The 12,982-nt window shown below is 60.5% G+C and overlaps 1 protein-coding gene across 3 annotated transcripts in view; it reads right to left on the bottom strand.

Moving 5' to 3' along the window:
- The window catches only part of ATP2B3 (ATPase plasma membrane Ca2+ transporting 3), a 58,747-nt gene that overhangs the window by 10,304 nt on the left and 35,461 nt on the right, over positions 1-12,982 (bottom strand). Inside the window, exons 17-21 of one of the 3 annotated variants that reach the window (XM_045995792.1) lie at positions 11,495-11,708; positions 10,064-10,275; positions 9,026-9,133; positions 7,607-7,789; positions 2,856-2,969 (exon numbers count right to left, since the gene is read on the bottom strand). In XM_045995792.1, the coding sequence (XP_045851748.1) occupies positions 2,856-2,969; positions 7,607-7,789; positions 9,026-9,133; positions 10,064-10,275; positions 11,495-11,708 (831 nt within the window). Of the gene's footprint in view, positions 1-2,815; positions 2,970-7,606; positions 7,790-9,025; positions 9,134-10,063; positions 10,276-11,494; positions 11,709-12,982 lie in introns of all 3 variants that reach the window. The other 2 variants (XM_045995791.1, XM_045995790.1) reach the window with 2 other exon arrangements.

The raw sequence follows: 12,982 nt of genomic DNA, 5'->3' as shown, positions 1-12,982 counted from the left end.
CCAGCATGTGGGTGAGGGCAGACTGGCTGGACTGGGGGCGAAGAGGATAGGAGCCTTCTCGAAAGAGCTGGGGTTTTCCTTAGGAAAACCTCATGGCCTCTCACCACCGCACCCTCTACCAAGCTGCCTCATGGCTCGGCTCGGGGCTCTGTTGCGATCTGCACCTTGCCTTCCTTCTGGTAAGGTCCAAGAGAGGGTGAGGGCCAGTGGCTCCCCGGCCCCCTGTGCCAGGCCTTCTCCTGTTTTGTACAATGAGGGTACTGGGCTGAATGATTTCTCTGAGTCCTCACTGCTTGGATGGGGGGCAGTTTGGAGTTCCAAACCATCTGCCCCACAGTGATGCTGGCAGGAAGTGGTTTTGGTTGGTGGCTTCCAGAAGCAGGCATGTCCCCTGGCGTAGCCAGGTCCTCCAACCAGCAACTTCCTCTACAGTGCGTGCGTGCGTGCGTGCGTGCGTGTGTGTGTGTGTGTGTTGGGGGAGGGGGGTCCTTTTTGAGGTGCTGCCACTCAAATGGGATGAGCCCTGAGGCTGGCCCTGTGAGTTGGGCCTGGGGACGCCCTTGCAGCCACACCAGCGCCTTCCTCAGACGCCTTCCTGTCCCCGGGGTCCCGTCATCTGTTCCTTACCCAGCAGCAGGGGGTGCGGATGGGACAGTGGCCCCCTTTTTGGTCAGGCACTGGCTCTATCCCCCTGGAGAGGTTCCTGACCAGTGGGAAGGGTGGTGTCTCTCGAGCTGTTCTTACCAAGCACTGCTGGGCTCCCCAAAGGGGGCAGTAGGGTAACAGATGGCTGCAGAAGGAAGGAAGGCACTAGGAAGAGAGGAGAGAAAGAGGCTACCGCCAGGGAGGAATGCCAAAGAATTCCGAGGGAGGCAAGAGAGAGCGGGCCTCGCCAGGTTCCCAGAGGGGAGGCCCGGGCAGGCCCTGGAGTGGAGAAGGCTTGAGGGGCATGAGGAGTGGGGGCTCTTGTCAGCTGCCTCCCCTCTCGAGTCAACAGACAGATGCACAGACAGACAGACAGGAAGTGCAGAGAGAGATGGCAAAGAAACGTGTGGGAAAAGTCAAGGGAAGGGAGGGACGGGGCAGGTCGCTCTGTGCCCCTTGGGCAGACTCACGGCCCCTCTTGTCCCTTCCATTTCCAGGAAGGAAGGCGCTGCTGCCTCAGTCAGGCCCTAGCTGAGGGGCTCGCGAGAGACCGGGGAGCACTTCCATCCTCAATTGCCTGTAGCTGAACGTCCCACAGACCCTCTGGGTGCAGTGGTGGCAAGACCCCTCTGGGACAAGGCCAGAGCTTTCCAGCCTATCGGTGATGGCGGATGGTCAGTATCTGTGGCCCAGGTGGGGGGGCCCAGTGAGTGTGCAAGGAGATGGAGGTGTGTGCGGCCTGCGGTCCGGGGAAGGGATGGGTGTGTGCGCATCTATGTGCTGTTTCCAAAGGGGACAGGAGGTCCGGCGGGGGCGGGTGTGGCCCACGTCCCTTCCTGAAGGGGCAGAGTGGCCTGAAACGACAGTGTAAGCAAGAGGAGGGCCCCACGGGGGACCGCTCACCAGTTCCTAAAAAAAGAAAAAGAAAAAGAAAAAGAAAAGAGGAAGAAAAATAACAAAAGAGGGGGGTGGTAAAGACAAGACAAAAGCAAAAAAGGGAAAGAGAAGTAATCAAGCAAAAAGAAAATCCCAGAGTCTGGTGAGGGAAAAAGGCACAGTTATCGGCTGCGGTCTGTGGGGAGTGACGTGCTCACGGAGGTGAGAGGTGCCCGGTCTCACTGGAAGGAAAGGAAAGAGGTAGCGTCGAACCATCCCAGAAGGGGCTCTGGGCTCATACTGGAAGGTTTACTGTTTGCTCTTTGAAATCTCGAGTTTGTTACAAGAAGCAGGAGGCCCTGGGAGGGAGCAGGGCCCACACCGTTCCCTGCATCCTCGCTTGCTAGGGAAGCCATGGGGTGGCGGGTTCGGGGCTCTGGTAGTCGTCCTTTACTCTTCGCAAAAAGATGTGAGCAGTCATGATAGTTTCTACCTCTCTTAGGACAGCCCTTGGGTTCCCTTTCAAATGTGACCAACATGGTGGAAAGTTTTCAGCGGAGCAGAGAAGGGAATTCTCTTCTCCCCGCTTCTCGGACGAAGGAGGAGAGAGAACGTGGACCGGACCAGGCTAAGACCTTCCCATCCTGAGGCCTGTTCAGGAAAGAGCAAGGGTGTTTCGGGAACAAGTGGCGATGTGGCAGAGACACCTGTCGTACCACGGGCTCGGGGCGAAGGCAGAAGCAGCCGGCCGCCACCAAGCCCACCCCGGGGGCCTCCCGGAGCCCGTATCTGGTCTACTGCCTTTGGAGACCAGCCTCAAGGGGGGGGGGGGGGCGGTTCTGGAAGCTGCCACGTTAGTCCCGAGCAGGCGGCCTGGAGTGTTCTGCCTCCCCCTCCAGCCCTGCGAGGCAGCCCTGAGCCCGCCGGCCTCCCTTCTGGCCCACGGAACCCCAGCCAAGGCCCCTCCCCGACAGCGGACACCACCAGAAGCGGCCCGAGTTCGTGAAGAACCACCGGCAAACGCAGACAAGTTCGAGAAAAGAAACCCAAGGACAGAAGGAGCACTGAATGAAACCAAAAAACCAAGCAAAGAAAAGAACCCTCGGTTTCGTAAGAGGACACCATGGCTTCGGAGAGACGCGCCGTCGGGGCGGGACGGACCGCGCGGCGCAGAGGGAGGCACCGTGACCGCGAGCGGAGACCGCAAGACCAGAGAGAAGAGGGGGAAGAGGCGGGGAGGCGTTTTCTCCCCCAGAGATGCCATTTATGAGAGAAAAGGGGACTCAAGACTCACTCCCAGCGGCACTGGCGGGATGCGCGGCGGAGAGAATTACGTGAGTGGGGGCAGAAAGATTGGTTACGTCATGGAGCTGGCCGAGGACCGAAGACCGCCGGCGCACGGCGCCCTGAAATGAACCGCTTCTCTTGAAGGTACTCACTACCTCCATCTGTGGGAGAGAAAACGAGATAAAGTTTGGCTTGCACTGCGGTCCCGGCCGCCGCACGGGGGTGGGGCTGGGTGAGGACGGGGGCGGGGGCACGGGGGGGGGGCACACGCGGGGACAGCGAAGCCTCATCTAGGTCACCCCGCTCCCCGGGAGCTGCCAGTGCTTCTGACGGGGTCATGGTCAAGGCTGAGGCCGGCCTCCGTGTCGCCACCAAGAGAGGGAGGCTTTGCTGAGCGGATGACCAGCACTCAGGCACTGGGGGTGGGGGGCTGGAGAGCCATCAGGGGCCACAGCGCAACCCTTGTAGAAAGAGCCGTTGGCGGTCACCCTGTGCTCACTGCAAGCCGCTTGTCAACAAGCACGTGTGTCTGGCGACACTCTGTTCCCTTGGTCAGGACATGTCCACCCAGCAGACCGGAGGGGTAGGGCACACTCCCTCCTGTTAGGACGAGTGTCCCTGCGGCTGTGCTCATTGAGGGTGTGGGGACGGGGGCCCTTCCCCAGCCCCTCCTCGGCTGACAGCGCTCCAAGCAACAGTCCGCTGCTTCTCACTACGCTGGCCTGCCCTGCCTCGTGTGGAGCTGTGGCCGTCGCCCCCCTTCCAAGTGACACAGGGAGCTCCCCTGCGGGCAGCCTCAGGGGAAGAAGGGACTTAAAAAGAGAGCAGGGAGATTTTGCAAAAGCACCTGCTCTGTCGTGTCAGGCCTGGCAGGAAGGGGAGCAGAGCGATCGGAGGGTCCTGTGAGCAAAGATGGCTTTTGCTTTGTCCCCCGCCCTCGAAGCTTCCCAGCTGTCGAAAGGGAAGTGGGTCTATGGGTGGTGAGAACCGTGTGGTGAACTCGCGAGGAGTCCCAGTGTCTTCTGGCTTCCTGACCCCATCTTTCACTGGCCTGGAGCTCTGGGGGGCGAGTCAGACCTGCGGCTGGCTGTTTCCCCCTTGGAGACTGTGTGCCCAGGTTGTGGGAGGCCAGCCCCGAGTGGCACACTTTTGGCTTCCTCTTTGGGAATGCCTTGCAGGGATGCAGTTGGCGGCGGGGGCGGGGGGGGGGTGGCGGGGGGCGGAATCTTTTGACCTTAGAAGGTGGATCTGACTTCTGGAAAGTGCCATATGGTTCACAGGATGACATGAGCAGCAAAGCAGATACGCAGTTCTGGCTCCTGATGCACGCTGGCTACCTGCTCTCGCCTTTGCGGGACCGCTAGTTCCATCAGGGGTCTGACACGGGGCCACGCTTCATGGAAGCAGGCAGCTCGAGTGCTCAGACTTCCCTCACCCCAACCAAAATGAACATGTGCATCGTTTCGACTCCGAGACACGCGGTGGAAAAGACTTTCGCCCTCCGCCACCGCCGCCGAGCTCCACCGAGACTCACGGGTAAGGCGCACTGAGCGGTCACTGGGGACTGGCACAGTGTCTTCTGTGCCCCAGCGCGCTGGAGGAAGAGGACCCGTGCCGCATGCCACCCTCTCTTGGCGGGGCGGGGGGGGGGGGCGCCTCTCTTCCCTAGATGGCCAAAAGTTCTCTGAAGTCTGTCTTGAGAGGGCGTTCCTAACGGCAGCAAAGGCAACGAAGGAAGGAAAAGATGCTTTTCCTGCCTCTGATTTGGCCTCTCCTCCAGGTGTCCCGATGGGATGATGGTATCAGTCAAAATACCTCAAAATTGCTCCCCACCCCCCCAACATCTCAGTTGCTGCTGAAGCTTCTCACTGGTTCATAATGGAATGGGGAGTAGACCGTGTCGTGACCGCTTCAACAAGCTCCGTGTGCTCGATTTTAAGGACGCTTTTTTATTTGGGAATACCCCTCCCCCAACTCTTTGGCGTGTTGCTGTGTGAGTAGGAAATGACGGCGACAGCAGTAGCAGGTTACACAGGTTATACTGAGCAACATGAAAAGCCGTGCTGGCCTCCGCAGTCTGTTGTTCACAAAATCCAGAAATCTAGGGCAACTCCCTTGGCTTGGGGTCCACATACGAGCTGGGGGACTTTATTTCTGTTTTTCAAGCAGGTATTTTGAACCAAAAAGAACAGATGCTCTTAAATTAGCAAAAGTAGCTAATTGGTTCAGCGTTCTTGAGGAGCGCGAATTTGCTGCTACAGGGTGTAAGCTAGTGGATCAGGGGACAGAGACGCTCACTGGGTGACCTGGGGTGAGGCCCCGTCTCTCTGGCTGCACTTCATCGTGTACAAAGTAGTGACCTGACTAGCCAGTGTCTGTATGGGCAGTGATAATCGGAACGGCCTGGAACTCCAAGACTCTGAGTGAGGAGACCTGCTCCACTAGCCAGAGAGCCGGGCAGCCCGAGAGCCCCCCAGGCACACGGAAGACACCCACACACAGCTGGCCGGCCCCCACCCACCCGCCTGCAGCCGCCTCACCCTGGGCAGGGCTGCTATCTCAGCCGCGGGAAAAGTGACCACCACCTTGAGCAGTGATGCTCCACGCCCCCACCCCCCCAGCTATCTCAGGCTAGCTCTCAGCTCCGCAGCCGGACCGCGGCATGACAGACAGGAGCCCACGGGGCCAGGATGGGGTGGGCAGGGACTCGAAGTTGGGTGGGAGGCAGTGAGGGGACACCTGGGCATCTGGCTACAAAGTTATCCCTGCCCCTCCCCTGGGCACTCAGCGTTCCATTCGGACCTGAGACATTCTTCCCTGGCCACGCTGGCCTCGCGGCTCGGGATGTGAAGAGGAATAAGCCCGCGAGCTGGCGAGAAGCCCCTTGTGTCTCTGGGCAGCTCCTTCAACATGGACTCTTTGGAGGCCACCTCACGAGCCCCTACTCTATCCCAAAGCGCGGGGAGCAACCCCGGGGGGCTCGGCTCCTCCCCGACTCCAGTGCCCCGGGCTGAGAGCCCTGATGGCCCTGTGGGGCCTACGGGGGCGGGAGGGTGTGGGCTCTGAGAAGGCTTCACGAGATCGTGCTGCGGGAGGAGGAGACACCCCAAAGGAACACAGGGAGAGCTGGGGAGCCCCGGGCCGATGGTGACTGGCACAGAGGCAGAGCGAATGCACATCGGGAAAAGCAGCAGGGCTGACAGGGCCACAGGGAGGATGGGATGAAGCTAAGAGGCAAGGGCTTGAAGGCCACAGGCAGGACTCTGGACTTGACCCTTAAGACGCAAAGAGAGGATACAGGGGCCGTGGTGTGGATGGGGTCATTGGAGGGGCGAGCAGAACAGAGGCTGGAGAAGCAGGTGGGAGGCTGAGAGTGTGTGGTGGAAGCCGAGGCTGGGGCCTGGGGCAGAAAGAAGTGTGGGGGGGTGCTGAGCCTGAGCCCCCATGAGGCTTCCGGGGATGATGTGGCAACAACTGGCAAGCTCGTATGCAGGGGCGTCAGACCCCCGGCAGGGTAGGCACCAGCTACGGAGGGCACTTCGGGCGAATTGTGTAAAAGGTTCTCTGCGATGAGCCTGTGTCACGGGCTGGAGGCAGATCTGGAGAGAGGTGTGCTCTCAGGTCATGTCCCAGGCCCAGCAGCCCCCTGCGGGAATCCGGGGGGAGGGCGCGGCTAAGTGCACGGGAATGTTCTTCCCACTGGTGGGACTCCCGGGGAGGAAAAGCAATTGCGCCTAGGTCTGGGGCATGGGGTTGGGGGTCCTGGAAGGAACACGGAGAAAGACGGGAGGTGGGGCTTTGGGAGGCACGGGAGTGCCAGAGAGTGACAGGGGTCCCTGGGGGCTCGGGAGGCAGCAGGGAGACCTGATCCAGGCAGACACTGGGGCTCTTCTTTCCTTCCCTGTGTGGCCCAGTGCCCCCGGGTCTGTGGGGTTTTCGGCTTGCGAGGCTGAGGAGCAGACAGGGGGACGGAGGGGACAGCAAGGCATCAGAGAGAGCAGGGCTGCACTTAGGGAAGGGCGCTGGGAAGAAGCCTTGACGCAGGATGGAGGGACGGCCCGCGTGCGGGAGCTAGGAGCGGGTCTTGTAGGCCTTGGCCACCACTGCCTCTGGGACACTGTGGGCAGAGGCCAGGCTGTGGTGGGATTATCAGTGAGTGTGTGCAAAGGATGTAAAAAGTCAGTGAGGACAGAACATTCTGGCAAGAAGGCTAGCTGGGAAGGTTTTGCTCGTGAAGCCTTGGAGATCGCCCGTGGCCGCATGGTCCTTGTGACCGTCTGACTTTACCGAAGCCTTGGGCTGCACCAGTTCTGATTCGTGGCCATTGAGATGAACCGTCTGCTTGCCTCGCGCTCGCAATGAGCCCACCACGGGGAGCTCACCAGAGACTCTTTATAACAGGCAGCTGTCTCCTCCCAAGAACGTCGCCGCCCTGTGACTGGGCTGTTCTCAGCCAACCAGGCAAGGCCCAGCAGCTACGCACAGTGGGCCTTGAGTGGGCCTTAGAGGTCTGTGCCCTCTAAGAAGCAGCGACCGGTCAGGACACACACCTTTAGCTGACACCTGTCCCCAGCACAGGGAGGTGTCCCGGGGCTCTGAGGGTGGTGGCAGAGACAGGCCGTCACAGCCCCGTGCCTACCAGCAGGCGCACCTGGGGATGGCCCTTGTCCCTGTGGCAGCAAGACCCAAGGGTTTCCCCGCTGGTAGGGGCTCATCTTGCCCACTCTGTGCCTCTAGCTGCTTTTGCCACCCTCTCCAGGTGGGAACGGCAGAGCAGCCGAGTGGCGCGGCGGCTTACCTGCGTCTGAATTCGATTGAGGCCGCGGAACCAGAGGATCTGGCCTCGGCGGAGCTCCCGCTCAGCGTGGTCGATCTCTTCCTCCCCTTCGGCCAGCTCCTCGTCGGTCATCTCATCCTTCCCAGGCCCGTGCCCTGCTTCCTTCAGGCACTTGAGCTGGCTGGTGGGGATGGTGGCGATGACCTGGGGGACGAGAGGTGAGGGACAGCAGAGACGGGAGGCTGTCAGAGCAGGGCTGGTCCCGCCCACCTCCTCGTGACACAGATTGAGGCCAGTGTCTATGCCGCATGGCTTCTTCGGTGTCTCTTCCCTGCAGGCAGACTGGGGCGGGGACACGCGCGCGCGCGCGCGCATGCACACACACACACTCACACTCACACTCACATGTCCTTTTTTTGCTCCCCAAGGCTGCATGCCTGGACCAGCTTTGCCTGGGGCCAAATGCCGCTCTCCAGAGACTCCCAGAGTCTCCCTGGGGCCGAGTTGGGCCACACTCAGCTTCGTGTCCCAGGGGGACGGGGGTGTGCGAAGACCGAGGTCAGCCCCGCAGGAGCTCCATGCCCGTGGGACCGACCCGCGCTCAAGTCCCCCGACAGCACCGCTCAGGGAGGCTTCCCTGGTGGCGGGGCCCGGGGCGGGCTGTCACCCCAGGCCGTGGGAGACATGGCCTGGCCCACGCCCCCGCCGGCCAGGGGCCGGGAAGCTCCCGCCTGGTCTCTCCAGTTCTGGCCCTGCATAGGCTCAATCTTGGACTTCCAGCCTCCACAGGGGTTTGAGGCCCATCTGAGCAGTTTTGTTGTGTCCGAGGTGATGGAGACACAGGTGATGGAGATGGAGACACAAAGTGGGTCACGGGCTTGACCTCCTACACCGATGTTCTAGAGCCACAGAGCTCTCAGAAGCCTCTCGCGTGCCTGCGGCCGGGGCTGTCTCTTCCTAACGCAATCTCTGGCTGCCCCGAGCCTCCCTTGGCTCGTGGCTTTAACTGCCAAGGCCTTGAGGTGTCTGACTCTTGCTTTCCATCCTCTCAAAGCCTGTCTTCATTTTCCTCGATGCTTTCTCTGTGCCCTTTGGCGGACGCAGCTGGGTGTTGCTTACTTCCAGCTGTATGGGGATTTTCCAAGCCCCCCCCCCCAGGTGAGGGGACAATGTTTGGCTTCTCTCACGAAAAGGGGAGAGGTGGATGATTTTCTGGGGCTTGGTGACATCCCAGCCACGGCCTCTTGCCTTTTCTCTGCTAACCCTGTCACCTGCCTGTGTCCCGTTCGGCGGTGCTGTCGACCCTGAACACACTGACTGCTTTCCCAAGCATGGGCCTCAGGGCACCCCGACCCCCCACATCGTGGCCGCCACTGGTGCTGTGCTGGAGGAGACAGGTAAGGGTTGGGGCTGGGAAAGGAGGACAAGGCAGATACTCACCTGTCCCCAGACCAGCTCCCCGACGCCAACGAACAAGCACCAGAGCCACTGCTCCGTGGACAGGGGGGAGCAGCTGAAGGGCTTTCCGCCGAACTGGACGATGACAATCTGTGGGGCGGGATGGGAGGGAGGCAGGTCCAGCTCCTCCAGCCCTCAGGGACCACATTCCCAGCTTCTAGAAACTTGAGGCTTTAACATCTGCCCAGCTGGCCTTGCCTGGGCCTCCTGCTGCCTTGTTGCCCCTTCCTGGGGAAGAACCTCCCTCCCTGGGGTGAGTTGTGTCAATACAGACCAAGCAACCCAGAGCCCACGCTCCAAGCACCCCCATTGCGTGCCCTCCTTCCCAGGCCACTGCTCCTGCCTTAATTACTCAGGGCCAGGACCCAGACCACCGGAACCCCAGGTGTCCCCCACAAATTACCCATCCTCAGCCAGCTCGCCCCACGTAAGTTTCTCCCCAGAAACCACAGTAAAGGCTCCCAGCTCCCCCTCTGTCTCCTGACTGACCCGGGGCTTCCCTGGGTGGACCCCGCCATGGTGCGGCAGAGAGCTGTGAGGGGCAACTATCCTGGCCTGTTGCCATCACTAGGTCTCATGTTTTCGATGAATACCCCCTGGTTTTTTTTTTGAATGCTCGCCTTCTCCCGAAGGGTTGGCTGACTAGCCTGTCCACAGCACAGCGGCAGGCCGAGGCTGGTTTGTCGGCACCAAAGGAAACTTCTGGATTCTGGTGGCCTCCCACCAAGGAATCAGATGCTGGAAACGGGAGTGGCAGACTCGGAGGGAACTACGAGGAGGCGCGTTTGTTCTGAGTAAGGCCCACTGAGGCTCTCTGGAGCCTGGTGGGTGAAGCCAGGGCAAGGCCACGATGTTTTGAAAATGGGCACAGAGGATATGGGGTCACAGGCAATGCCGGCAGGGGCTGGGAAAGCAGAAGGGGCAGAGCAGCCTCCGAGCGGGACCGGCAGGTGGCTGGCTGGGGCGGGGCACGGTCCCCTGCTCTCCCATCTGCTGTAAGAGTCAGGGCGCTCCTCCTACCTGAATCGCAAAGGTGCCGAGGACGATGGTGCAGAAGATGGGGTTGCTGAAGATGCCATGGAAGACGTTCCGCTCGCCGTGGATCTTCCGGGCGTTGATCTCGTTGAAGAGCTGCATCATGACGAACGTGTTGAAGATGATGGTGTAGTGCTCCGAGGGCGGCGAGTGCAGGGGTGCATTCCTCCCGCTGTCGATGTCGAAAAAGAGCTCCCCTGCGAGCCAAGGGGTATGCGGGGGGAGCTGAGCCCTGAGCAGACACGGCTCCCAGCCGGTGCCCCCTGAGGGATGCTGGGGCGGGGGACTCTGTGCCGGGAATGAGACGGCCGAGGGAAAGGATGGACTCTCACCCTGCAGCACGAGCTCACAGCCAAGGCCTGGCCCGTGGCTCTGCTGCAGAAAGCGCAGGGCAGGACGAAAACGCCAAGACAAACCGTGCATGCCAGCTTGAGGTGGGCGTGAGCTGGGGAGGCCTCCGAGGCTGTGGGCTGGCCCTCCTCGGCCCTGTCCCTAAGCCTGGGCAGCCAGGCGGAGGCCCTCAGGCAGGGCACAAGAGGCTTCTGCTCCCAAGAAATCAGAGAACAGCCCCCTGACAGGAACATTTTCCCCACCCCTGACCCAGACATTTGCGGTCGCCCTCCACTGTGACTCCTGTCCCTCAGCAAGCACTGTCCTGGAGGGCGGCTCTGGTGGCTCGCCGGACTGCCCTGACATAAGGGAGAGGGACCACGAACAGACAGACCAACGGACCCCACCCTGGTGGGAAAGAGGGAAACTGCCAGACAGAGCAGCAGCTGCAGAGCGGCCATTGGTGACGCCCTGGGCCTCCCCCGACTCCTCCCGCAAAGGCCTTCTCTTCCTGCCCTTGCCCCCTTCATGCTTCCTGACCCTCAGTCCTCCTCCCCGCTTCTCCTCTCTCCATCTGTCTTCCCCTCCCTTCCTGTATCCCCCTTCAGCTTCCTCCTCCTCCTCGTCCCCGTCCATCCTCCCCCTTTGGCTGTCCTCCTCCCTTTCTTTCCTTCTCCTCTCCCCCTTCTCCCTCCTTTGCTCCGGCCTCTCCTTCCTCTTCTCGGTCTTCCTTCCTCTGCTGCACCTCGGGCTGCCGCTCTCTCCTCTCCCTCCTCTTCCCTCCCTCTCCCGCCACCTCTCTTTTCTCCTGGTCCTTCTCTTCCCACAGCTTCCAGCACAGCGCTCTTGTCATTGTCCCCTGGAGAAATGGTCGTGGGATGCGTGGAGGGATGGGTGAAGGCTGAGACACGCTGTCTGCTCTATGGAGCCGTGGACAGTTTTCCAGAGGCTGGGGGGGAGGCCTGTGACCCCTTGCCGGGGCACACACAGAGAGCGACGGCAGGGAGGGGTCCTCACGGGAACCTGGGTTCCTGGTGATCATCCGTCCCTCGCAGCACCAGACACGGCGCCCCGGGGCGGACTTACCGACGAACAGCAGCGTGAAGATGATGGTGAGCTGGTACACGGCGTGGCCCAGGATGTTCTTCATCATGGTGCGCGAGATCAGGGGCTTGTCCCGGCCGTACGGTTTCCGCAGCAGCAGCGCCTCGGTGGGCGGCTCCGTCGCCAGGGCCAGGGAGGCAAACGTGTCCATGATCAAGTTCACCCACAGCATCTGCACGGCTTTGAGAGGAGAGTCCTGTGGAGAGGAGGCAGTCACCCTCACGCGGACCCACGGCTCCCGGGCAGACACTCGGCTTGGGGACCGTGTCACTGGCACGACGTGCAGCCCATCCGACCCTCCCAGAAAAGTGTGACATCCCCACCCCTGTTGTTACGGTTCATGACACGTTTTCCAGTTCCTGCTCTTACAATGTTGCCAGTCTCCTTTCTCCCACCTGGTGGCAGTGACCTAGGAGGTGGGCTCCCGGCCATCAGCAGGATGTTCACAAGCCCGTGTGTTGCCCCAGACTGTGATGGGTGCTCTCCTGAGCTCCTACACCCAGGGGGTCTGCCCGCAACTTCCTTCTCATCTCCTCCGAGTTGGTTAGAAATAAGCCTCACAGAAGGGGCACATACTGTGATTCCATTCCTACGAAACTTCCAGAAGTGATAGATGCACAGAGCCAGAGAGCAGGTGAGTGGATGTCAGGAGCTGGGGGAAGGGAGAGGGCGTATCAGCTTTGCTGGGCATGACATCGCGAATGCACCGAGTGTCACTGAGCCACGTACTTCCAAATGGCTGTTACAGCGCCCGGTATGTGATGTGAATTTTATCTCCATTAAAAGAAGCTTTCAAAGGGAGACAAATTCTGGACACTCACTAATGGGGAGAATTGGACTATGAAACACAGGGAAGAGGGGCACCTGGGTGGCTCCGTCGTTAAGCGTCTGTCTGCGGCTTGGGTCATGATCCCGGGGTCCTGGGATCGAGCCCTGCATCGGGCTCCCTGCTTGGTGGGAAGCCTGCTTCTCCCTCTCCCACTCCCCCTGCTTATGTTTCCTCTCTCGCTGAGTCTGTCAAATAAATGAAATCTTAAAAAAAAAGAGAGAGAGAAAACGGGGAAGAGGCTTCTGCAAGGGTTCAAACACGGCGTTCCCATGGGAGCAGCACTCGCCCTGTGGGAGAAGCGAAAGGCCCACACAAAGCCCTGTACACTCATGTTCATGGCAACGTTATTTATAGTCACCAAAAGGTGGAAATGACCCGAACGCTCACTGATGGAGGAAGGGACAAATGAAACACGCTCTCTCCAAACAATGGCGCTTTATTCCGCCATCGAAAGGAACAAAGTGCCACTCCGTGCTGTACCATGGATGGACCTTGAAAACATGATGCCGAGTGAGAGGTGCCGGACACAAAAGACCACATGGTATTTGATTCCACCTGAATGGAATGTTCCAGAATGGGCAGGTCTGTAAAGTGAGAAAGTAGTTCCGTGGGGGCCCGGGACTGGGGGATGGGGTGTAACT

This window comes from Meles meles, chromosome X (assembly GCF_922984935.1).
Source record: "Meles meles chromosome X, mMelMel3.1 paternal haplotype, whole genome shotgun sequence".
NCBI classification, from domain to species: Eukaryota; Metazoa; Chordata; class Mammalia; order Carnivora; family Mustelidae; genus Meles; species Meles meles.
Note: the sequence above shows the minus strand (reverse complement) of the source record. Positions and strands in the feature narration are given on the sequence as shown.